Below are 26,606 nucleotides of genomic sequence, written 5' to 3' on the forward strand. Positions count from 1 at the left end.
CACTTAGATTTGTTGGTTATTTGCTATGTAGCATTATTACGGCATTTAGACAGATAGGATATTCCAACAGACCTTCAGATACAGCATTGAGAGCAGTTTCCAGGCTTCTACTGGCCTTTCCAGGGTATGAGAAAGTAGCACTTGAGGAAAGAACTCATTCCAACAGACTGTGGGCACATTCTTTTCAGGGTATAGATACTGCTGGGAATGGATGGTCAAGGTCACTTCATGGGGCACAAATCCAGCATTAGGGGCACTTTGTGGGTTTGGGGGAAAGAATGTGAGGAGGAAGCCAACCTCACTTCAGGTCATGGGAAGAGGCCCACCTGGGCACTCAAAGCAAGTGTGGATGGGAGTACCATCCTGAGAAATAGTTTATTTATGTTATAATGACACAAATTCTTTGCCACATCTCTCATCAAGAGATGAAGTCTGCTTCCCCTCCTCTTGAATCTGGGCTGGCTCTGTGACTTGTTCTGACCAGCAGAATGTAGGGCATGTGCCACTGAATAACTTCCAATACTTGGCCTTAAGAGATCTTCCACTCCCTCCTATGTATTTGGGATACTCCTTCTTAGAATCTAGCTGCCATGCTGTAAGGAAGCCCAAGCAGTCATGTGGAAAAGCCCCAGGAAGGAAAACTGAAACTTTTGGCTAACAGTTGCAACTAAACTCCCAGATAGCAACCAGCGGCAACTTTTAGCCATGTGAATGAGGCCATACACCAGCCAACAATGTATGAAGCAGAAAACCACCTAGTTGTTCTAAGAAATCTCAATCCCAAACTGCAAAAACAGTTTACTCAAAGTAACCTAAAACCTAGAGGCAGTATTAATTCTAGGACACTCCCAGTAATGTTTGGTTTCAAGGTCAAGGACATGACTGTATTACTCTTGACAGTAAAATCTCATAAAGATTTTAAGCAGTACTTTATGGACTTCTTATCTAGGTGAAAGTGCTTCTAAGAATCTTAAGGATTTGTCCATTGGTACACTGACTCACAAAACAAGGGAGAAACTTGTGTTGAGACTTAGGGATGTAGTTTTTGTTGAATGGAGTGAAACTCAATAAGGTTCATGGGAAATACACAAAATTTTTGATTATCTTCTCTTCACCTAACAGAATTGTACCAGCATAAGTACCAGTAGCTTGGACTAAAATAGACTAGGACAGTTCAAAATGAAATGAGGGCACTGGGCACCCACTGAAGCAGCCTGAACAAATTACTCTGCTGCAAACCAAGGGAAAGGAGGAATGACCCAGAGGATGGAGCCAAGAACCCACAGGGTGAAGAACCACAGAGAATCACATTTCTGGACTCTGGAGCAGGGGGAAATTGTGACATTTGCACCATGGAATCCTAGATTTCCTAAAGACTTAGGGACTGCTATGTTTATTACCCCCTTTTAAGTGGGAGTTTCTACTATGATTTTCCTGCCCCTGTCTTCCCGTTATATGTTGGATATGAGGGAAAAAGATAACTTACAGAAAAGTTGCAAGTTTACTACAAATGCTATTTTGAACAATTTGAGAGTAAATTTTTGACACGATGCCACATTACCCTGAAATCTTAGGTGCATATTTCCAACATAAGTTATTGTTGTTGTTCACTTGCTCTTTGCGACCCCATGGACTGCAGCACACCAGGCTTCCCTGTCCTTCATTATCTCTAACATAGCTGCTGCTGCTAAGTTGCTTCAGTCGTATCTGACTCTGGGTGACCCCATAGACAGCAGCCCACCAGGCTCCTCTGTCCCTGGGATTCTCCAGGCAAGAATACTGGAGTGGGTTGCCATTTCCTTCTCCAATACATGCATGCATGCTAAGTCACTTCAGTCGTGTCCGACTCTGTGCAACCCTATGGACAGCAGCCCATCAGGATCCTCTGTCCATGGGATTATCCAGGCAAGAATACTGGAATGGGTTGCCATTTCCTTCTCCATTGTTAAGGTCAGGTGTCCGGAACCCCCGCCTCTCTCCAAAACCCCAATGCCCCAAACCGCATTTTTATTTTAGATTAGGTTGGGACTAGATGAAGCAGTAAAGATATAACTACAATCATCAAAATCAAGAAATTAATATTATGTACTACTATTAGCTTACCTTTAGTCCTAAGTCAAGTTTCACTGGTTGTCCCCAAAGTATTCTTTATGGCAGAAGGAGCCACTTCAGAATCATAGTAATGCATTTGGTTTCCATTTTTCTTTAGTTTCCTTCAATGAGGAACAGTTCTGCATCTTTCCTTGATGATCGTGACCTTGACAAATTTTTTAGGATTTCAGCATGGTTATTTTGTAGAATGTTTCATAATTTGGATTTCTCTGTTTCCCATCAAAATTACAAGTGTTTTGTAGGAGTGGTACTTTGAAGTTATATAAATGTATCATTAAAGTGTCTTTATCCTAATTAAGCTTAAAAGCTTCTGCACAGCAAAGGAAACTATAAACAAGATGAACAGACAACTCACAGAATGGGAGAAAATATTTGCAAGCGAAGCAACTGACAAGGGATTAATCTCAAAAAATATGTAAGCAGCTCATGTAACTCTATGTCAGAAAAACAAACAACCCAATCAAAAAATGAGCAGAAGATCTAAATAGACTTTTCTCCAAAGAAGACATACATATGGCCAAAAAGCACATGAAAAGATGCTCAACATCACAAATTGTCAGAGAAATGCAAATCAAAACTACAATAAGGTATCACCCCATACCAGTCACAATGGCCATCATTAAAAAGTCTACAAACAGGAAATGCTGGAGAAGATATGGAGAGAGGGGAATCCTCCTATACTGCTGGTGGGGATGTAAACTTGTACAACCACTATGGAGAACAGTATGGAGGTTCCTTAAAAAACTAAAAGTAGAACCGCCATATGATCCAACAACCCCACTCCTGGGCATTTACTCTGAGAAAAACATAAGCTGAAAAGATTCATGCACCCCAGTGTTCACTGCAGCACTATTTACAATAGCCAAGACCTAGAAGCAATCTAAATGTCCATCAGCAGAGAAATGGATAAAGAAGATGTGGTTCATATATACACTGCAATACTACTCAGCAATAAAGAAGAACAAAATAATGCCATTTGCAACAACATGGATGGACCTAGAGATTATCATATTAAGTGAAGTAAGTCAGACAGAAAAAGACAAACATATCACTCATACATGAAATCTAATTAAAAATGATATAAATGAACTTATTCACAAAACAGAAACAGAGTTCCAGATATTGAAAACAAACTTATGGTTAACCAAAGGGAAACACTGCAGCGAGGTGGAGGTTTTAAATCAGGAGCTTGTGTTCTTTTTTACCTTCTGGCATAAGATTTTCCAGGCTCATCTTGTAATATCCCTGAAATCAGCCTTTCCTCCTAGAATACCTAGTTCCTTTTATTGGAAAATGGTATTTAGAAACTAAGATTTGGGTGCTAGGTTGCTTCCCTCGTGGCTCAGACAGTAAAGAATCTGCCTGCAATATAGGAGACCTGGGTTCGATCCCTGGGTCAGGAATATCCCCTGGAGAAGGAAAAAGCAACCAACTCCAGTATTCTTGCCTGGGAAATCCCATGGACAGAGGAGCCTGGCGGGCTACAGTTCATGGGGTCACAAAGAGTTGGACACAACTGAGCGACTAACACTTTTGGGAAGCTTCTGCCCTCAAGACTTCTCCCAGGTATTCACTCATATTTACATATAAACACACAGCTATATTTATTTTATTATCTATGTATTGAAACTATGAATTCACAGCAATTTCCCCAATTCTAGTAAAGTATCAGAGTTCCTTTCAGTTTTCTACTTGTCTATACTTATAACTCCCTTTTCTGGCAGTCAGAAACTTGGGTGACTCTCATTACCTATATACAGTTACTTTTAATCAGTCTCCCTGTATTTGACAATCTCTTCACCCCAATGGGACTCCAGCTCCCTGCAGTGGGCTGACCTACTTCACAGAAATCCCCTAATACTCCATGGGTGCCCTCTTTACTCTGTTTAGGCTTTGATATCCTGTGCTGGGCTGCCACTCCCCTCCCCTTACTCCTTCTCCTTGTTCACTTGGGCTCTGACACACACTCGGAGAAGGCAATGGCACCCCACTCCAGTACTCTTGCCTGGAAAATCCCATGGATGGAGGAGCCTGGTAGGCTGCAGTCCATGGGGTCGCTAAGAGTCAGACATGACTGAGCGACTTCACTTTCACTTTTCACTGTCATGCACTGGAGAAGGAAATGGCAACCCACTCCAGTGTTCTTGCCTGGAGAATCCCAGGGACGGGTGCCGTCTCTGAGGTCGCACAGAGTTGGATAGACTGAAGCAATTTAGCAGCAGCAGCAGCAGCTGACACACTATCCATGTGGACTATCCTATGACATGTAGACTCCTACCTTGTTCATCCCTGCCTAATGGCCTTTGGACTCAATTATTCAGCAACAGGAAGAGGAAGAAGATATTTGTTTTATAGTTCATATGTTCCTGAACCTGATGAATCATACTTAATATAGATGATACAATTCTGGACTTGAACCTGAAGTTATAATAGGATGAACCTTTGGAAAATTTGGAGTGGGGGAGGTTAATGTATTTTACATGGGGGAGGAATTGAAATAATTTGTGGTCTCTGGGCAAACTGCAGTTGATTAAAAAGGATAGCTGCCAATTCTTTACCCCTCCTCTCGTCAAATGGTAGAGTCTATTTTTACTCCCCTTGAATCTGAATTGCGCTGTAATTTATCTAAAATGCTCACACGGACTTCCCTGGTGGCACAGTGGATAAAAATCCACCTGCCAGTGCAGGGGACACAGGTTTGATCCCTGGCCGGAGAAGATCCCACATGCTGTAGAGCAACAAAGCCCAGTGAGCCACAACTACTGAGCCTGCACTCTTGGGCCCGAGAGCCACAAATACTGAGCCTGTGTGTCACAACTAAGGAAACCCGTGCGTTCTAGAGCGGCAGCTACTGAAGCCTGCATGCCTAGAACCTGTGCTTCACAAGAGAAGCCACCATAGTGAGAAGCCTGCACAGCTCAATAAAGAGTAGCCCCTGCTCACTGCAACAAGAGAAAGCACGCGTGAAGCAACGAAGACCCAGCTAGCCAAAAATAAATACATAACATGAGAGTAAAGAAAGAAAATGCCCACAGACCTGACGCTTAAGGCTAGGCCCTCTGGGATGTGCATCTTCTCCCCTTGTCCTTGAAATGCTCATTCCAGGAACACACAGTCAAGGTTGTGAGAAAACCCAAGTAGCCACATGAGAGGCCCTTGTGGAGAGGCCCACGTGAAGAACCAAGACTCCTGATCCATGACCCATTCTGACCCAACCCCCAACCAGTGCCAACTGCCAGCCATTGTGAATGACACCATTTTGGAACTTCCAACTGTGCCAGTGCCTCAGCTGATACCACGTGAAGCAGAACTGCTAGTTTACCCACAAAACTGTGAAAAAGAAATGGTTAATTTTAAGATACTAACCTTTGAGGTGCTGTGTTATACAGAAATAAATAACTGAAATAACTATCTACCATGTGCCAGGCACTATTCTATGCTCTTCTCATCTACTAGGGTGAAAAAAAAATGTAAAATGACAGGTGCAATGAGGGTACTATAAGAGGGCAGAGGAAATCACTAACCAGTTGAAGGCAATCTGCAGGGCAGAAGCAGTCAGCTGGGTGGTTCTGGAAAGATCAGCATTGGATGTGCAAACATCAAACCCAGATTCCAGCTTTTGTCCAATCAGCACTGCAGCTTCCTCCTTCTGGTATCTCTTCATGGTATTAATTTTTCATCTGACAAAGTCAAGAGCGAAAAGAACTGAAGAAGGTTATCTTGGGTCTGTTTCTGTCTCTAACTCCATTTCAGGTTTAGACAGCTGGGCAATGTTGTCCTGGGCGGCTTTTGACTTTCTGGACCTTTCTGAAGCAAGAAACTGACCAATTCTAGGTACCTTGGGATGGGGGAGCTGTTGAGGCTGTGTCAAGCCTCAGTGGACTCTGCATGTTCCCAAGAGATGGACAATAAGCAAGTGCTGTTCCTTTTTCTACTTTCTGGCCACAGAGAGGGTCTTTGGGTAGGTCTGTGACCCCCTAACCTCCCCTTGATTCTGTCTCTTGGTCATTTTCTGGACATATAAAAGAGACACCTCCATTTTCCCCTCCTCACGTTTTTCAGAAAGGGGACTATTCTGACCCATCCTCACTCAGTAGCCAGGCAGTTTTCTCTAGGCATAGACAGTTGGGGCCAGATTTACCCTTACCAGTTCCCTGGTGAACAACTCTTGACTTCTGTGTTCGAAATACAATAGTTCCTCCCCTCTCCCGTTCCCACATTATCAAGATGATCACAAGCATTCATTTGCAGTATTTGTAAAATATGCAAAATATTCAATATACTTAGTAGTAGTTTTAGTCACCCAGTTGTGTCTGACTCTTTGCGACCGAATGCACTATAGACTGCTAGGGTCCTCTGTCCATGGGGTTCTACAGGCAAGAATACTGGAGTTGGTTGTTGTTACATTCTCCAGGGGATCTTCCCAACCCAGGGGTTGAACCTGGGTCTCCTGTGCTGCAGACAGATTCTTTATTGTCTGAGCTATAGGGAAATACACTTACATATATGTAAAATAATATATTTAATAAATATTCTAGGTATTTTAACAAATGTCTATTCAGCGCCAACTATGTCTGTGGTCCACTTCTAGGAGCTGAGGATATAGCAGTAAACAAGAGAGAAAGTTCCTGCACTCATGCATCTGATCTAATGAGAGAGAGAGAGACAACAATAAATTAAATGTTTCATTTTGGGTAGTGATAACTACTCTGAAAAAAATCAAGCAGGTTAAGCAGATTTGGGTGGGGGGAACTATTCTACATAGGTTAGTCTGAGAAGCCCTCTCTCATAAGGTGACATTTGAGAGATCTGAATGTAAAATAGGGGTAAGTACTGGGCTTCCCAGGTGGCTCAGTGGTAAAGAATCCACCTGCCAATACAGGAGATGTAGGAGATACAGGTTCGATCCCTTAGTTGGGAAGATCCCCTGGAAAAGGAAATGGCAACCCACTCCAGTGGACAGAGGAGCCTGGCAGGCAGCAGTCCAGGGAGTTGAAAAGAGGCGGACATGACTGATTGATTGAGCACAGGAGGCATTTCATAGGTGTTTCAGGCTAAGTGAATAGCAAATACAAACATCCTGAGGCAGGAAGAAACAGGGTAAGTTCAAGGAATAGCAGCAGTTAGGTTAGTGTGGCTAAAGCAGGTAGAGCATGGTACGGGATGACAGCAGAAGAAAGGGATAGGGGGATAGAGGTAGAAATCAGATAAGACAGGGCTTCTACAGATGTGGAGTTTTTTCTAAATACATGTTTTTTTCTAAATATGTGTCTGACTCTTTGCGACCCTATGGATTGCAGCCCGTCAGGCTCCTCTGTCCATGGGATTCTCCAGGCAAGCATACTGGAGTGGGTTGCCATTTCCTCTTACAGGGAATCTTCCTGACCCAAAGACTGCACCCATGTCTCCTGCCTCTTCTGGATTAACAGGCAGATTTTTTTTTTTTCTAAATAAAGTGGCATGAATTGATTTATGACTACAGTGATCTCCCTACATGCTTAGAGAATAGATTGGGGAGGCGGCATGGTGAAGGTAGAAGCAGGGTGACCAATTAGGAGTCTATTTTATAATCCAGGCCACCATGATGGTGGCTTGGTCTAGGATGGTTACAGCGGAGTTAGCAAGTGGTTGATTCTGGTAACTTGAGGGTAGCCCTGACAAGACTTCCTGAGGGTCTGGAAATGGCCTTTAAGAATAAGAAAAGCACATCAAGGACACCTTTTAGGTTTGGGGCTTGGGGAAATGGATGAACAACAGTGAGATGAACAGTGGAGAAAGCCATTCTCTGAGGTGAGTAAGAATGGAATGGAGTGTAGGGAGTAGGTTGTTGGGGGCAGAATGTGTGGAGTTTGAGATGCCAGTAGGAGAGGCAGTTGAATATGAGTTGGTTGGTCAGGGCTGGAGATAGAAAATTTTGCAGTCATCAGCATGCACATATTATAAATTACTCCTAGGGAGTGTACACAGAAAAGAACATCACTATGGGCTGGGGCCTTCAACAACCAGGAAAGAGGAGAAGCCCAGGAAAGAGACAGAGGGGCGGCCAGTGAAGTGAGGAAAGCGTGGTGTCCAGGAAGCCAAGTGAAGAAAGATTCTGTGTGATCACAACCACGTTTCAACTCCTGAGCCTCAATTTTCTCATCTGTGAAGTGGCGAGAGTAACAACTGCCTACTTCATGGTGTTAAGATTGAGGCAACGTACGTAAAGCAGTTACACTTGCGTCTGACTGGCTGTAGGAAGCTCTTTCAGTGTATGGTAGCACTTTAGAGTAGGCTGCGACAGCCCCTCAGCTGCCCCATCCACCAAAGTGATAGCACCTCCGTGAGTCCTACTCAGGAATGAGGTGCCTGCCCACTGAGGCAATCAGGTGGGCCCGAGCCAAATCTGAAGCAAGCGACTTCAGTGCCTAAACCTCTCATCTAGATAGCTTCCAGCCCTTATCTGCAAATCAACAAGTGGGAAATAATGGTTTTAGAGCCAGAATTCTGCCTCTGCCTCATACCAGCTGATCGAGTCTTAAATTTCTTGAGCCTTGAACTCTATCTGTAAAATGGGAACAATCTCTTACTTCATGGCATTGAGTCCAGGTCCGTTCATACTGTAAATAAAGCCAGCAGCTCTTCCTTTGCATGGCAGCGTAGGAGTTACTTGGGCTCCTGGACATCCTCCCACGCAATGCATGGTGGGGGATGCGCTAGAACAGGCACCCACACACTCCCAATCCGAGCTGGGTGGGTCTCCGATATCCCCTAGCCTGGGCTGTCGGACAGTGAGTCCAGAGGAGCGGAGACTCGTCCACTTTCTTTTCCACAGGATGCCAGGTGAGCCACGCCTCCTTGCTGGGCCCCCCACCTTCCCAGCTTGGTAGAGGGACCTAGCTCCGCCCAGGGACGGGGTTCGAACCTCTCAAAGAATCCTTCCGCTGTCCTACCTCCCGCTGGGCATCGAATCCGTTTCCAGGGCAACCTTTCTCCGCCCCTCTTCCTGACCCCCACCCAGATCTACCGAGGTCCACCGTTCTGGAAAGCTGCCGCGGCCACAACCCCTCCAGACAACAACCAGCCTGCCCTCTTCTCCCTCTTCTCTGACGCCGCGCCGCAGGCCCAGACGCGTACCCCTGCTCTTTAGCCCTGCAGGAAGTGGCGGCGCCTCTCGGGGGCAGCTCGGAGAAAGAGGAGGAAGCGAGGCTTAGTAGGGACCGAACCCTCACGGTGCGGGCTTGAGAGGGCAGCGTGGGAACCCGAGAGCTCAACGCGGAGCCTGTGTGCTGCCAACCGCCTCCCCGAACGGCTCCGCCCCGGTAGCCGACCCTCCGCAGGCTCCGCCCCTCAGCTCGACCACGCCCCTCCACAGGCCCCGCCCCACAATTCGGCCCCGCCCCCAGGCGGCCCGGCCCTCCAGCTACAGTCCTGAAAACTCTGCTTTTACTGGGGCCCTGCCCCCGCCCCGCTGGCGGCCCCGCCCCAGCCCGCGCCCGCGCCTTGGGCGCATTTCTGCTAGCTGGGCTGCTGAGCCCGCCAGAGTCGCCGAGATCCGCCGCCTGCCCGCCGGTGCCGCTCCTTCGCCTTCCCCCGCCTCTCGGTCCCTCCCCCAAGTGCTGTGGTCTGGCAGTGCCTGGCTGGCGGCCCGCGGGCGGGCCGCCCTTCCCACGGTAGCCCACCCCCCTCTTAAAGCGGCGGCGGGAAGATGAAGTTTCGGGAGCCGCTCCTGGGCGGCAGCGCCGCGATGCCGGGCGCGTCCCTGCAGCGGGCCTGCCGCCTCCTCGTGGCTGTCTGCGCGCTGCATCTTGGCGTCACCCTCGTCTATTACCTGGCCGGCCGAGACCTAAGACGCCTGCCTCAGCTGGTCGGAGTCCACACAACGCTTCAGGGCAGCTCTCACGGCTCCGCCGCTATCGGGCAGCCCTCCGGGGAGCTCCGGCTGCGAGGGGCCGCACCGCCGCCGCCTTTGCAGAACTCTTCAGAGCTGCGCTCCCGGGCCGCCTCCAACCCAGACGCGGACTCTCGCCCCGGCCCTGGCCCGGGCCCGGGGAGCAACTTGACTTCGGCCCCAGTGCCCTCCACCACAACACTGTCGCTGACCGAATGCCCTGAGGAGTCCCCGCTGCTCGGTAAGTTCCCCATGGAGGTTCGCCCATGCCCTCTTCCACGACAGACAGCCCCCCTGTTCCGGATCAGAGCTCCTAATCCGCAGACAGAGGTTCCGGGCTGGACTGGAGTGAGAGGTTGGGAGGTGAGTTCCTTCGGATTCATGGAGGCTGAGTAGGGCACGGTTTTGGAAAGCCGTTAGGCCCCTCCGACCCCAGAACCGGAGAAGACCTTGGAGACTTCCCAGCTCTGGCCCAAACCTCAAAAAGTTTCGGGAGTTTGAGTCCTACTAACTCGGAGCAGTCTTCGCCCTGCTAACTCTGCTTAGGGACTACCAGGCAGCTCAGAGTAACCCTCTCTAGCTTAGAAGAGTGATGAGGAGGCCTCCAGCAGGGAAGGGAGCAGACCTCCCAGGTCACATCTCTGTCTTCGGTAGACCCACCGTCTCCTGAGTGTGGATTAACTTTATTCCTAAGCGTTTGGGAACGTGACTTGTCCCTAAACCTCTGGTTTTTCATCTGTTAAATGGAAATAAGAGTTACCTGTTTCAGGGGACTCTTTTGGAAGATTAGAGGAAGCAGTGTAAACAAGAGTTTAACGTGGGTAAGCCCTCGGTAAATTGTCACTATTGTGTTCCTTTCTTCCTCTCTATAGATGCCTGCCCTGGGGCCCTCCTACCCAGCTTCCTGCCCTTGTAGGTTCCCAAAATGTCTATGAGCAGGGCCCTCCCAGGGGCGGAGTGTGTTTGTACCAGTGTAGTGTGTGTATCCTGGGAGCTGGAGGGCTAAAATGTAAGTAACCAGTTAGTACCATGTTGACCCTTCCTTGGTAGCAACCTGGAGTCTCAGCTGTCTTGCCCAGATGATCTGAGCTGGCGCCTCCAGCCTGTGTTTCAGCGGGAGCAGAGAGCTTGGGTCGGTGGGTCTGCGTTCCTTATGTCAGGAAGAGGCTGAGCCCATGCCCGTCGGGACCTCCCCTAGACCTGTAATCCACTGGCAGTCAAGCTTACGGCAGCCACAGGTTGCTCCCAAGATTACCAGACAGGCTGCTCAGTTTCAATGCCAGGATGTCGAGAATGTCATTCTGAATGAGGGACCCAGCAGAAGGGCAGGCATCCTGCCAGTAGGAACTGTCACTTTTTCGAAGAGCCCTGGCAGAGCAAGCCTCCTACACGCTCTTGCTCAATTTTTCCAATAATTACTTCAGTATTTTCATATCAAGTTTGGGAGGATGTTCTTGGAATTGGTCAGACATAAATTGTGGTAATAAAGGAGTTTTTTTTTCTTTTTTTTAAACCAGAAGCTTGAATTCCTTTGGACTTGATGGTTAGTCTGGGTGACAAACTGGTCCTGAAAATGAAATGAAATCTTTGCCATGCTGCTGTGTGTCTGATCTCAGACATGTTAGAGGGGTCCTCAGAATCCCTTTCTCATGTGTAAAAGGGGCTTGTCTATGCTTAACTCACAGGGTTATTTTTAGGACTATATGAGATTGTATTTGTTAAGTACATGGCAAATAGGACCCAGGATTTGAAGTTCCATTTTGTCAGCCTCTGGAGATGGCCCTGAACAGCATAGAAAGGGAAAGAGAGTTGGAGAATATTCACACCCCAGAGGGACTTCCCTAGTGGCTCAAACAGTAAAGAGTCTCCCTGCAATGCGGTAAAAAAAAATCTGCCTGCAGTGCAGAAGACCTGGGTTCGATCCCTGGGTCGGGAAGATCCCCAGAAAAGGGAATGGCTACCCATTCCAGTATTCTTACCTGGAGAATTCCATGGACAGAGGAGCCTGGCAGGTTACAGTCCACAAAGAGGGGGTCACAAAGAGTCAGATACAACTGAGCAACTAACACAACAACAACAGACCCCAGAGAGGCCAGATTTTGACCTGTTTTTAACTGTTGCCCGGATATTATGTAGAAAGAAAGAGAAATCCTTTAGCAAATTAAAGGAAAGTAACTCAGAGTTTATTAGAATGGTGTTTGAAGTATCGGACCTTCTCAGTGAAGCACGAGAAGCTGCGGTGGCCTGTGTTCACTTTGTTTTGTTTCGTAATGATGTTGCTGGTGATCGGTGGCCAGTCACTTGTTTCTGAGTTGACTCTGATGGCACAAACAGACTTCCTGAGAGATAAAGTTTTGGAGAGCACAGGTTGGGGGTGGGGAGAGGCCCTGGGCCTTCTCTAGCTTGTCCACCTTAATGTGACATGCATGCGACCCTGACATTTTGGCTCCTGCCGAGGCAGCTCTGGAAGTTCAGGGCGGAGGGTTTCTCTTCACTATTATTGAGCCCTTAGGTTCGATGACTGGATACCCGCAAGGTGGAGGTTCCTGGTTAGGAGAGGGCCTTGAGGAAGCTGAAAGTCTCCAGGGACGTGTTTGTGTGGGTTGGGGGAGTCAAGCCCATCTGTTCAGCTGGGCAGGTGTCAGCTAAAGGCCTAGCATGGTGGTTTTGAGGTCATTGGGAGAAAGCACCCTCGGGGTTTGAAGCTGTGGCCTTTTCACTACTTGCAGTTCCTTTGCACAACTGGGCTCTGCTCTCGGGCATCCAAGGGTCTGTGCCTGATGCTTGGCTCTCTCCTGGCTGGTGGGGTGATGGGTGACGGGCATGCCCTTCCTGCTGGAGCCAGGCACCAGGCTGGGCTGCTCACAGGTCCCTGTTCAATCTGTCCTGGGTTGTCAGAGCCTCAGCCAGACTTTGCATGCCACTCCAGTACTCTTGCCTGGGAAATCCCATGGACGGAGGAGCCTGGTAGGCTACAGTCCATGGGGTCACGAAGAGTTGGACACAACTGAGCGACTTCACTTTCACTTTTCATTTTCATGCATTGGAGAAGGAGATGGCAACCCACTCGAGTGTTCTTGCCTGGAGAATCCCAGGGACAGAGGAGCCTGGTGGGCTGCCGTCTATGGGGCCGGACATGACTGATGTGACTTAGCAGCAGCAGCAGCAGCAGCAGCAGCAGCAGCCAGACTTCAGTACACTTCAGAGTTGGAGTCCTGCTTCTGTCTACCCTGTACGTCAAGGGCAGGTTGCAGTGTTTGGAGCCAGAGTAGGCCCTGTCCCCAGATCCCTGCTAGGTTGAAGTGAGGCTTTCGGGAATGAGACCTATAGGGGAGAGGTGGGTCTTTGCTAAGGATTCCTGCAAGTTCCCAGGGAGTCCTCCCAGGGAGTCCAGGCCCTTGGCCTGGCTGTGCAGCATCTCACTGAGTATGGCATTAAGGCTCCCTTTTCTGGCTGCCTAGGTGTTTGCCTGAGATGTAGTCAGCCTGGGGGGAGTAGCGGCCTTGCGCTGAGTTACTTTTCTGGGAATGTTTATTTCTGCTTGGATTTGGTGGCAGCACAACATACTTGACTGGCACTGACCGCCCAGAGAGGGGCTGGCTGAGGGGTGGGCAGTGGCTCAGGTAGGACTGGTTAGGGGAGGCCAGCCTGACCTGGACAGCTGGTTTTAGCCCTTGGGGTAGTGGCAGGAGGGTATGAGTATAGGACTGCCCAAACTTGAGGCCCCGCTTGCCCAGCTCCCCTTTGACGAGATCCTCTTCGTATGTTCGGATGAAGACTCTGATCTAGAGGTGGGCACCAGAGAGGCGTGGGCGCCTGGGCCAGCCAACAGCTGCAGGTTGCCAGGGCCCTGAGAGAACACTTGTCCATGAGCCCTCTTTCCCAGGTTTCATGAGGGCTGTCAGCCAAGCCTCTGCCATGGTCTGTGCCCTTGGCAGAACAGAGCACGTGCTGGGCTTCTCCCTGGCTCTTAGCTCCCAGGTGTTTCCCCAGCAGCAGACAGTTCCCACTCCCCCTACTCTCCCATCATCACACATGGGACATAGTGTATCTAGAGGACATGTGGCCTCCGCTCTGGAAAGGGCTGTCTCTCTCCTTTGGGGATGAGTCCTGGAGCCTCGTAACTTTCTGGCTTGGGGTGGAGCCTCATCCTGGGGCCTGGGGAGGCACCTGGAACTTCCCCTGTGTCCAGACCTTTAAGCTTTGGGAGGTTCAGTAACAATCTTTTAAACCAGTTTTGTCCTGTTGCTTTTCCTGGGGAAAATAATTTCCTAACATATGCATAGACTTGCTTTCTTGTCTGACATTCTGAAAAGGAGAAATACCCTCCATGACTTTTTGGCTCACTATTTTCCACGCAGCCTGATGGTCACAGAAGTATATCCTGCCTGTTATAATTTGACCCAGATTCTAAGAAAGCACATGGGTGCCTCCACCTGATGAACCGGGTGAAAGTTCCATGGATTACAGGGTGCCCGAGCCAGGCATAAGATGGGACTTAAATTGAGGCATCCTGGAACCACAGCATCCCAGGATGGGTCTCCAGTTTCCCGACCCCTGTCATGCCCTGTGCTAAAGGGGGAAGGATCTTGCCTTAGGCTACTGAGTCAGGCAGTAGCCAGCTGGGGCTAGAAAAAGTGATATCCTGCTTCCCAGTCTAATGCTTTTCCTTAAAAGTTATTGCCCAGTAGACCCTTAGTACAGAGGCTCAGGGCACCTTAATGTGGCCTTGAGTTTGGGAAGATCCCTGCTAGGTTTACAGGTGGGTCCATCTGAGAGGTCTGATATGGTAACAGTTTGTCTGGATTTGACAGTGTGCCTGTTCCTAGGCCGAGCGCTAGAGCTATGGAGAGTGAGACGACAAAATGCCTCCTCTTTTGGAACTCACAATTTAGGCAGAGGTACATGTGCTAAATCACTTCAGTTGTGTCCAACACTTTGTGACCCTATGGGTCGTAGCCCTCTAGGTTCCTCTGTCCTTGGGATTCTCCAGGCAACAATACTGGAGTGGGTTGCCTTGCCATCCTCCAGGGGATCTTAGCAACCTAGGGATTGAACCCGCGTCTCTTATATCTCGTGCATTGCAGGCAGATTCTTTATTGTGGAGCCGCCTGAAAAGCCCCTTTAGGCAGAGGAGGCATAATTAAACCATACTGATATCACTTAGGGAAGCCACAGTGTGTCCAAGCATTTTAGTCTTTCTGCCTCCCTGTCCATCCCCTTTCCTTCCTTCCTTTCTTCTTTCTTTCTCTTATTCAGAAACCCAGAGCTGGGACCAAAGTTTTCCAGTCCTAGTTTTATCTGATTGTGTGAAAATGTTCCTCTAATTTCTGAAGCCTTGCATTAGCTCTGCTGGGTAATCTTTAACTTGCTGCTTTATAATGACTATAATGATACATCAGTGGCCGTATGGTTGGATATTATGGTCTTTGGTTAGCAGCAGAGTAGGGGTTTCCGGGCTGGGACTAGACAAATTTATGGTTTGGGGAAGACAAAACAGTTAATCCCGGATCTTCCGTGGATTCCAGCCTGGGGACCCTCTAGATCCTGGGGGCAGGGCCAGGAGTCTCATCCCCTTCAGGCTCAGCTGGGCTCGGGCCAGTGTGTGAAGGGGGCCCAGGCATCCTGTGGTCAAGTCAGACCTGGTGATTTCTTCACTGACCCCCTTCCACCTTGCCTCCTATGCCTGACTTCCTGATCAGCGTTCATGAAGTGGAGATGGAAATTCTGCTTGAAGCCGAGTCCACCTGGCAATTCCAGTTCTTCTTATCTGGTTAAGCAGCATTCCAGTTGTTTTCAGACAGTGGTTCTCCCTAGAGCTAACTCCCTCGAGGATCTTTTTACCTTTGCCTCTAGCATTGCCCATGTGGGCCAGGTGATGAGATCACTGTAAGCCAGACCCTGACATCTGAGGAGCTAACAGGGCGTGCAAATTGGATTCGGTGACATCCACAGGGTTCCACCTGTCCCTTAACTTGGTGAGGGACCGTGGCTGTGATTGCAAAAGCCTCCGTTGTGGGGCCTCTCTGTTTACCTGGGCCTGCGCAGTCGCTGGCCAAGGAGAGAGATCTTCGATCATGTTCTAAAGGCCAGACCTCCAAGTTGGAAGGTCGTGGTGGCCTGAAGGCCAGGGGACAGGGCCTGGCAAGAAGCTGGTTCTGGGTGAACGTGGCCTAAAGGGATTCGTCCTTAGGAGGCAGAAGGGCTGAGTCACACGCTGAGTGTTTCAGGTTCCACTTTTCAGCCTAGCCCTGCCCGCCCCTTCCCTGTACAAATGCAGGCTAGGGGCTGTATTATTGGCTGTTGCTGAATTCTTTGGCAGGGATTTTAATGTCTGGTCTGGGTGTGTAACGTAGCTGCTTCTCTTTCCCCCTGCCGCCTCTCCAAACCCCTCACAAAGCTCAGAGAGAGAGAGGAGGAGAATTTGTCTCACTAGGATACCAGAGGCCAGGGCCGTGGGTCTTGGCTTTGCCTGTTTTTTCTCTTTGAAGAGCGAGTAATCTTTTTTCCTCCTTTTTGTGAAAGGTAATGTGGGCTCATTGAAAAATATTTGAGAAGTTAAAAGAGGTTGAAAAGCACATGTATATTCCTGTACCTAGACCAGGCATGTTGGCAAAGTTTGTCTTGTACATGTTTAAGAATTTAGCTGATAAATTTTTACAAATGGACAGATAGATTGGTATAGATAGATCTAGATAGCCTGATGGCCAGGATTTTTTCACTTAACATCACGGGCTTGGTCCTATACCTTTAAAAACAACAAAGGGTATAACTTTTATTTTTCAACTGTTGCTGAACACATACAGTTTTTTCTTAGTGGTTTGGTGAGGCTCATGCAGAAAACTTTACATGCTTTTTGGATTGTTTCCAAAGTAGAGTTTTTTGAAAAGGAAGAAAAGCGGATGAACACTTTTTGAAAATGGCTTGGTTTTTAAACTATTCTTACTAAAGGATAGACTCGTTGAGAATTTCAGGTTTGCTTAATGGTGGCAGATGTGTACCACTTACTGCTGAATAAAGGCTGTGTCTAGAACTCTGATTAAAAACTAGGTGCAAGGAAGTAAGTGCCTGGGGTGGGGGCAAGGGGCCAGGCTGCAGGATGACTCTGTGGTGGGCGTGATGTCCTAGGAGTCCACTTCCTCAGTAATATCTCCATCTGTCTCCTTAGCAGCCAAGTCCCTGGACTGGGCTTACGGGCCTCGTGGCCCTGGGGCAGTGGTGCTGGGTGAGCACCAGTTAGCTAACCCAGTTCCGGTGACATGACTGAGATAGGACTGTGTCTGCAAGAGGTGTGAGAACAAACTAGTGAACCAGCACAGCTCTCCCACCTCCCCTCTCCAGAGGGTCCTGAGATCTGAGAGGGGCCAGGAAACGAGAATCTATAGGTTCCCACAAAGTCCTGTCAGGAGAAGCCTCGGAGACCAGCAGAGCTTGGCACTCAGGCTCTTTGCAAGGTGTCTGCTTTGAAGTCAGTCGACTTTGAATGTCCTCTCTGGAGCTAAATTCTCCTTCTGAGGCACACTTTGGATTTGGGACTTTGCCCAGGGTCATTTGGCACAGAGCCCGGCTATCGAAGGGGAGGCTGCACTGAGGGAAGGGCAGGGTTGTGTCAGACCAGTGTGACCACCAGGGTGTGAGGTCAGGCTCCTTCCTGCCCCACCGCATGGGTCTCCAGGTCACGGGGAGGCACCCTGGCAGAAGATTCAGTGACTGCCTGACCTCATGACAGGTTGCGTTCTGAAAATGCCTTTAAACATTTCTTTAAAAGTTTCCTCCTGTTTTGCATACCGTCCTTTTGCCTTTGACTTCCTGAAATGGCAGCTCTGCCGTTGTGTTTCAGGATACTGTCTGCTTGAAAAAACAGGAAAGGACTGCCAGTTAGGGCCGACCCAGGGTAACTGGTATTGTGTTATAGAAGGCTCGGACACTGGCGTGGAGATGTTGGGTAGCTCTTGGCTTTCAAATGAGCACCTTAGGTGGCGTGGCAGGGTCCCTGCCTGTCTCAGAACGGGCAGCCTTGAGTACTTACCCCAAAGGCAGGAGGCCCCCTGCCCAGGAAGAGGATGAGTGGGGACTCCTTTGCTCATTCAGCAAATACGCTCTGTGAAGCAAAGGAGATGGACATGAACAAAGGCTGGGCCCCACCCCGGGGGCATCCCTCAGCGGTCGACAGACCCTGACAAAGATAAGAGAAAGCACGGGTGCTCCCAGGGCACTGAGAAGGTGCAGGGAGCCGGATGGGCGGTCTGGGCCAGGGTTGGAGTCAAAACGAAGGTCTCTCAGCATGTTGAACAGTCTCCCTGGTTGGGAAGGGCAGGGGTCTGCTGCCTGTTGTCATCTCTAGTTGCTCTCACACGGGGAGAGTGCCATAACCAAAGTCTCAGCTGTGGCAGGCCGTCCCCAGCAGGGCAGGAGAGGACAGGAAGTTGAGGCACGGTGCAGGGAAAAGGATAAAAGAGAGAGAAGGCCGTGCAGCTGGAGTGTGTGGACAAGGGCAGGCCCAGGAAGCTAGACTGAGAGCCCAGAGCGAGGAAGCAGAAGGGGAGAGGTGCAGGAAAAGGTGCTTGTGGTCTGAAGAGTGGCAGGAGTGTGGGGCGTTCAAGGGCCTCTGGAGCGAGGATTCGGAATTCTGGTTCTTCTAGCTTATATCATTGCGAACAAATCCTGACTGCCTTGGTCCCTTCTCCCCTCTCTGAAGCGTGTGTGCTAAGTTGCGTCACTCATGTCCAACTCTGTGACTCTATGGATTATAACCTGCCAGGCTCTTCTGTCCATGGGGATTCTGCAGGAAAGAATACTGGAATGGGTTGCCATGCCCTCCTCCAGGGGATCTTCCCGACCCAGGGATTGAACCCGAGTCTCTTATATCTCCTGCATTGGCAGGTGGGTTCTTTACCACTAGCGCCACCTGGGAAGCCCACCTGTTGGTCCTTAGTGCGCTTCTTCCTCTTCCTCCCGGAGTCTGGATTTGTAGGGGGGAGCCCTGGTTCTATGTGCCACGTGACCCCCCTGTGGGAGCTCCTGAGGGGCTCACTTCCCACCCCTGAGGGGTCTTGTGCTGAGGCTTCTGTTGAGGACTCTGTCATCTCTATCTAAACAGGCATAAAGCTGTTAGGTGGGTGATCTTTGAAATGGCACGGGCAGTGTTTCTTTCCATCATGCTGGTTAGCTGTGTGCTTTGGGAAAGTTGTCTTCCTCTCTGTACCTGTAAAATGGGGATAATAAAAGAATCTACCTCATGGTTGCTGTGAAGTTAGTAGGCACAAAAGGGCTTGAAGCAGTGCCTAACACAGAGTAAGCTCTAAATACATGTTGTCTCTTACTGGTAGCACTGTTAGTGGCTCAGTTGTTTCCGACTCTCTGTGACCCCATGGACTGTAGCCCCTCCAGGCGCCTCCTTCCATGGAATTTTCCAGGCAGAAATACTGGAGTGGGCAGCCATCTCCTTCTCCAGGAAATCTTCCCAACCCATGGATCGAACCTGGGTCTCCCACATTGCAGGTGGATTCTTTACTGTCTGAGCCACCAGATAGATATAGATATGTTATCTTTTATTGGTAGTACTAATAGTTCTTATTGTTAAGATTTTGGCTTTTACTTTGTAAAATTTCTCCTTCTCTTCTTCCTCCTCCTAGTCATCTTCTTCCTCTTGCTCTCTTTCCCCTCCTCTTCCTTCTCCTGCTTCTTTTCCTTCTTCTTCAATTGAAAGTGCAGTGTCGCCACATTCACTGTTTAAATATGCATAATTCTACTCCTTCCCATTGTAGTAAAACCATACATCTACTGGCATGCTTTCCAGATGCATACATACTTTACTCTGTTGCAACCATAGTGGGAACCGTTTTGCCTTCTACTATATTTGTTCAGCATTATCTTATAAACTATTGCTTATGTTACCCGAATTATCTTTTGTGGCTCCTTTCTGAAATCCTTAGGGCTTATTCCCTTAAGGTCCAGTATCCTGTGTTTCCCCATCATAGATCATCTTTGCTGCATGTTGCTTCTTGTTTCAGTTGAATTATTTCCTGGGGATAAATTCCTAGAGGGGAATTTCTAGGCCAGAAGATATGGCCATCTTTACGGCACTGGTTCACACTGCTATTGTGCTTTCCAGTAGGGTTGGAATAATCCACAGACCCTAAATTCTATTGGGTTGGCCAAAAAGTTGGAGTAAGATGGTATGGAAAAACCCAAATGAACTTTTTGGCTGGCTCAGTAAATTCCTGGGCTGGGGCTTCCCTGGTGGCTCAGATGGTAGAGAATCTGCCTGCAATGTGGGAGACCCAGGTTTGATCCCTGGGTCAGGAAGACCCCCTGGAGAAGGGAATGGCAACCTACTCTGGTATTCTTGCCTGGAGAATCCCATGGACAGAGGAGCCTGGTGGGCTACAGTCCAGGGGGCCACAAAGAGTCAAACATTATCGAGCCACTAACACTAGGGATTTTAACTTCTAAAGACTGGATTCCCAGGGAAAGTCAGATTTATCTGGAGTCTCACACATAATGCTCTCAGCTGTGTGTGTGTGTGTGTGTGTGTGTGTGTGTAGTTTTATCTGGAGTCTCACACATAATGCTCTCAGCTGTGTGTGTGTGTGAGTGTGTGTGTGTGTGTGTGTGTGTAGTTTCCTGTGTAGGACCCTGCAGGTGCTCTGGATGTGAGGCTTTTCCTAGAAGTCATTTCCTGTGGGGAGGTCCTGCTGAGGTTTCTGGGTATCCACAGAGGAACCTTACACGTGGCTTTTTCTACACTTCACACACCTTTGCCAAAGAGTTGATTTATACAACATAAGGACCTTTCCTTATTTGTGGAGCCGTACTTTCCTTATTTGTGGAGCCGTATATGTAGATTGGGGGCAGATCCCAGCTTTAAAAGCCTGGCTTTACAATGCTGTTGATCTCACACATTGCAGGTTGGTTGCTGGAAATACCACACGCAGAACTCATGTTAGGCTCTAATGGACTGGCCTGGGCACCTGACCATTAACCCATCTGCACGAACTCTGCTCTGACAGCCCTGGTTTATGGGATCCAGACACAGGGTCCAGATGAAGAAAGACTTCAAATTAGATTGGATATAAATAAGTTGATCAGTAGCCCAAGGTCTGCAAACAGGAATTGCTGTTTCTGACCCTGCAGCCACACCCCTACCCCATACACATGGCTTTTTGTAGACAAACAGGAGCCTGCCAGCCTACCGCTTGCACAAATGTTAGAATGACTTTAGAGCTAGTGATGTCAGTGACCAGAGATTTACACCAAGTAGACGAGGTGCCTTTAGCCTGTGACAGCTGCTGCCTTAGCCTTGCAGCCCCTTCTCATGTCCTCTCTTCTACTGCATTCCTCAGCAGTCAGCTGTGACTCAGTGGGTGCTCCCAGGGTCCGTTTGGAACTGGGCCGGAGCTTCTGTGAACATCTTGTTCCTGTGGGACCCAGGGCAAGACCTCCTTCCTGTGTAAAGTGGAAAGATCGTCCTTACCTCAGAGGGTTGATAAGAGGGTGGAATGATCTGAGGTACTTGGTAATGGAATTCTGATCAATGCACAACACATCCCCTAGGCAGCAAAGTAGGCTGCCAAGTAAAATGTTTTTCAAATGCAGTTTTTTCTCTCTGCTCCAGGGCAGTCAGGAGAAGAAGACTGAGGCTGTATCCACAGTTTAGGGACAGAGTTTAGCCAGTTTGGTAGAGACGGTGGCCTGCTTATCTGAACAGACCTACCCCAGGCCCCAAGGAGAAACCTCCACCTTGTTGGATCTGTAGCACTGGGAACCTGGAGTGTGGGCTGCCACGTGTCAGGGGTGCCAGGCTTTTGTGGTCGTTCACAGCGTTCCCTTCTCCAGGTGATCATTGTTTGTCAGTGTCCTGGGTCGAGGCCATCACAGACTACACCGTAGCTGAGTGGTCAGGGTAGAAGCTGGAGGGAGCATTGGATATTTGGTGGAGTCTCAGGAGTTAGGGCTTTTGAACTGTGGTGTTGGAGAAGATTCTTGAGAGTCCCTTGGACTGCGAGGAGATCCAACCAGTTCATTCTAAAGGAGATCAGTCCTGGGTGTTCATTGGAAGGATTGTTGTTGAAGCTGAAACTCCAATACTTTAGCCATCTGATGCGAAGAGCTGACTCATTTGAAAAGACTCTGATGCTGGGAAAGATTGAGGGCAGGAGGAGAAGGGGATGACAGAGGATGAGATGGTTGGATGGTATCACCAACTTGATGGACATGTGTTTGGCTGGACTTTGGGAGTTGGTGATGGACAGGGAGGCCTGGCGTGCTGCAGTTTTGGGGTCGCAAAGAGTCAGACACAACTGAGCAACTGAACTGAACAGGAGTTAAGAATGGCTGTGTTAAAAAAAAAAAAAAAAAAACCAGGTGCTGGGCTGGACATAGGTGGGCTCAGGCTGGGCCACCCAGTGGTCTGTACCACTGTCCTGTTAGAAAACTAAGACACAGGCCTAGACAGCCTGTGTCTACCCAGGGGCTGGTGTAGGAAGCCAGGATACCACACCCTGAAGTTCTGTTTTGGTGCCAGCCTACTGAGTGACCCGAAAGAAGTCACATTCTCTTCCCCAGGCCTCACTTTACCCATCTGTTAAGTGAGATAAGGGGTTGGCCTGGATATTCTCTGGTGTCTCCTCCTGCCTGAGAATTCTGATGTAGCCTTGAACTCCTGCGTAATACAGTTGAATGTCTGGGCTGCAGGACAGCTGGCCCATGAGGGCCAGCCATGTAGACCTGGGTGACTGTCAGTGTACCCTGAGCCAGGATTGAGTCAGTTACTGGCCAAATCCACACCCAGCTGACCCTCCCAGCAATTCCCATAGCTAGGCTCCAAATCACAAGTAAATCGGTCAGCTTGAAAACCCAATCAGTGGGAGCTGCTGTGAATCTAGGGTTCTAGGTTCCAGCAAAAACCACATCAACCACACCCACAACAGATAATGCTTACTTAACATCTTACTTACATGCCAAGCATGGGAAAAGTACTACATCTGCATTATTTTCAGGGATTCTCACAGCAACTTTTTTTTTTTTTTTGGCCTAATTGTCCTGGTTTGAACTTCCAGCACATTGTCGAATAGATGAGTAAGAGAGGACATCCTTGCCTTGTTTCTGGTCTTAGGGGAAAAACATTCAGTCTTTCACATTCAGTCTTTAAGTATGATCTTAGCAGTGGGATTTTTGCAGAGGCTTTTTATCAGATGAGGAAGTTCCCTTCTGTTCCTAGTTTCTTGAATGTTTTTATCATGAATAGGTGTCGGTGTGTTTTGTCAAGTGTTTTTCTGTGTCTGTTGAAATGATCACGTGGTTTTTGTCATTGGTCGTTCTATTGATGTGGTATATTATACACTGATTGCTTTTCCAGGTATAAATCAAACTTGAATCCCTGGGATAAATCCCACTTGGTTGTGGTATGTCATCCTTTTCATATACCTCTTGCTTTAGTTTTTTTATTTTTTATTTTTTATTATTTTTTTATTTTTTAAATTTTAATAACTTTAATTCTTACATGCGTTCCCAAACATGAACCCCCCTCCCACCTCCCTCCCCATGGTTTACTAATATTTTTGTTGAGAATTCTTGTTCATAAGAGTTCAACAAGAATTCTTGTTCTTGATCTATAGAGCTTTTCCCTCAGCTTAATTGAAGTATAATTGGCAAATGATCTGTAGTTTCCCTTTTCATCCTTCTCCTGATGTCTTTGTCTGAATTTGGTATCAAAGTAACACAGGCTCACAAAGTAAATAACACTTTAATGCCCATGGTGGGGTTGGAAAATGGAAGTGGGAATGAGGATCAAAGAGAACAAATAAATATAAGGCAAGAGAGCCCTTGATGATAAGAGGTTATGAAATAAAAAGTTGGATGGCTGGATGGAAAGGAAGAAAAGAAGGAAAAAAGTACAATACATAGGGGAGTGGTGGAGGATGGTTGAGTTCCCTCCTCTTCAATTTTCAGAAGTTTGTGAAGGGTTTGTATTAATTCTTTAAATATCTGGTGAAATTGACTAATGAGACTTTCTGGGCCTGGACTTTTACTTGTAGGAAGCTTTTTGATTACTGGGTCAATTCCTTTACTTGTTGCAGGTCTATTTGGATTTTCTTTTTATTCTTCAGTCAGTTTTGATAGTTTATGTCCTCCTAGGAATTTGTCTACTTCATCTAATCCATCTAATTTGTTGGCATGGTTGTTCGTAGTATTCTCTTATAATCCTTTTTTTTTTTCACTCCAAAGTTGTTAGAAGTATTTCTGTTTTCATTCCCAAGTGTGGTAATTTTGTCTCTCTCTCTCTCTCTTTTTTCCCACCTTGAACAGTCTAGCCAAAAGCATGGCATTTTGTTCATCTTTTCAAAGAACCAACTTTGGGTTCATCGATTTTCTCTGTTATTTTTCTGTTCTCTATTTCATTAATTTCTGCTCTAATCTTTATTATTTTCTTCCTTCTGTTTTGCTTTAGTTTTATGTGTAGTTTGTTTTTCTGTTTCTTAAAAATCTTTTTAAGGTGGAAGGTTAGGTTATTGATTTGGGTCTAAAGATCATGTACTTTCCACATTTTAATAAATACTATTAAATTGTCCTCTGGTTTACACTCATCAGCAGTGTATGGAAATTGCCTGTTTCCCACACTGGATGTTTATCATTACTCTTTCTACATTTATCAATATGATGGTCAAATGTGGTATCTTGTTTTAGTTTGTTTCTCTGATTACTGATGGTGTTGAGCAAATGTTAATGTATTAGTTGGCCATTTGTATTTCTTTTGTAAATTACTTGTTAATATTTTTTTACCCATTTTTCTAATAGTTTTAAAATATGTGTACAGGAGTTTTTAAGACTATGGCTATTACTCCTTTATAATATATCATTTGCAAATAAGATCTATTTGTCATGTGTCTTTCAACTTTATCTCTGGTATCTTTGATCATATAAAAGTTTTATACATTTAAGTCTGTCTTTTCCTTTATGACTTCAGGTTGTTTTGGCACTTAGGAAGTTCTTCATGTTTCCAAGATTGTAAAAATTTCTTTTGGTATTCTTTTCTAAGCTGATTCTTTAGCATTTTAGTACTTGTCCCTGACAGTAAAAACCAAACAGAATCACTGTTCAGCTCTCATATGTTATAAGAAACCTTATAGCATACCCACAGAACCCTTTGAGCTCTAAATCTATCATCGATGCTGATGGATTAGAGTAGAAACGTGAAATTTCAGTCACTTGTGATTACAGAGTTGTAATAATCCGTATGCTTTGAAGTTCTAGGGAGTCAGGGGAGAAGACGAAGTAATATTTATTGAACATCTGTGAGTACGAAGTAATATTTATTGAACATGTATTAGTGCTAAGCACTGTGATAAGACTGTATATGTGTTATCTCATTTACCACGTGGAGAGAACACATTATTATCTCCACTCCTTAGAGGAAGAAATTGGAACAGGCTGCATTCAAAGAGGTCCTGATGCCAAAGAGGTATTGTCAGGAGTGCATGGCTGGCTGACTGCCCAGGTGGCCTGTAGGGCAGCAAGCTTTCCACAGTCCAAGGTCTGGTTCTAGTTGGAGAGGGAAGGATGTACTGGTAACTAGCACTTCAGATCCAGAAATGCAGTCAGGACTCCAAAACTAATCAGAGGGTCAGCTGACTCAGAAATAAAACCCCCATGAGACTTATTTACATGCTGGAATGCTAAGCTGTGCTGTGCTACTGGAAGATTGAAACTGTTGTCAACTGGCTTAGCATTCTCTGGCTGCTGGCAGCACTATAAGGGAAGCCATAGTATAATCAGGCAGCTGTGAAGTCAGAAGTCAGAGCAGAGAAGTGAGTTGTACTCCAGTGTTGGTTGGAGTCAGGTGGTCAGGCTGATGAACCCGTCCCTGCAGTATTGTGGAAGCCCTTCAGGGACCTTGGTCTGGTCCAGAGGTTGGAACTCCACTCTCCCCTGTGCAGCCCTGGAAGGACACATCCTACACCATCCTACACCACTCCCCTATGTATTCCCTTATGTACTTTTTTCTTTCTTTTCTTCCTTTCCATCTAGCCATCCAACTTTTTATTTCATAGCCTCTTATCATCAAGGACTCTCTTGCCTTATTTATTTGTTCTCTTTGATCCTCATTCCCACTTCCATTTTCCAACCTCACCATGGGCATTAAAGTGTTTAATGTGTATCTTTTTTTTGCTTTTGCCAGATGGGAGCCACTGTTTCATATATATGCAATTTTTAATTTAAATTTAATTTTTTAAATTAACATACCTAAAATTGGCCTTTTTTGGTTTACAGGTCTATGAATTTTTATATGTATATACACACATATATATAAAACTACCGCAATCCAGATGTAAAATATTTTTTCACCACCCCCAGCCAAAATCCCCCTGTAGTCGTATTTTCCTCTCACCCTTCACCCCTGTTAATCACTGATCATTACTGTTTTTTTGAGAATGCTGTGTAAGTGGATCACATAGTATATGTATATATATTTTTTAACTTATAAACCATTTTATTTTATTTTTTGCCATGCCGTGTGGCATATGGTATCTTAGTTCCCCAACCAGGGATCATACCTGTGTGCCATCCTGCATTGGAAGCTTGTAGTCTTAACCATTGGACAACCAGGGAAGTCCCAATGGTA

The 26,606-nt window shown here is 47.2% G+C and overlaps 1 protein-coding gene and 1 long non-coding RNA gene across 4 annotated transcripts in view; one reads left to right on the forward strand and one right to left on the reverse strand.

Moving 5' to 3' along the window:
- The window catches only part of LOC138433367 (uncharacterized), a 31,157-nt gene extending 21,738 nt beyond the window's left edge, over positions 1 to 9,419 (reverse strand). Inside the window, exons 1-3 of one of the 2 annotated variants that reach the window (XR_011254284.1) lie at positions 9,229 to 9,419; positions 5,637 to 5,792; positions 2,104 to 2,257 (exon numbers count right to left, since the gene is read on the reverse strand). This is a non-coding gene — a long non-coding RNA (uncharacterized lncRNA). The remainder of the gene's footprint in view (positions 1 to 2,103; positions 2,258 to 5,636; positions 5,793 to 9,228) is intronic. The other variant, XR_011254283.1, reaches the window with a different exon arrangement.
- B4GALT1 (beta-1,4-galactosyltransferase 1) overlaps positions 8,202 to 26,606 on the forward strand; it is a 54,796-nt gene continuing 36,391 nt past the window's right edge. The window contains exons 1-2 of one of the 2 annotated variants that reach the window (XM_069575907.1): positions 8,833 to 8,934; positions 9,113 to 10,223. In XM_069575907.1, coding sequence (XP_069432008.1) covers positions 9,800 to 10,223 — 424 coding nt within the window. In that variant the 5' untranslated portion in view covers positions 8,833 to 8,934; positions 9,113 to 9,799. Of the gene's footprint in view, positions 10,224 to 26,606 lie in introns of both variants that reach the window. The other variant, XM_069575906.1, reaches the window with a different exon arrangement.

This window comes from Ovis canadensis, chromosome 2 (assembly GCF_042477335.2).
Source record: "Ovis canadensis isolate MfBH-ARS-UI-01 breed Bighorn chromosome 2, ARS-UI_OviCan_v2, whole genome shotgun sequence".
In the NCBI taxonomy this organism is placed as follows: domain Eukaryota; kingdom Metazoa; phylum Chordata; class Mammalia; order Artiodactyla; family Bovidae; genus Ovis; species Ovis canadensis.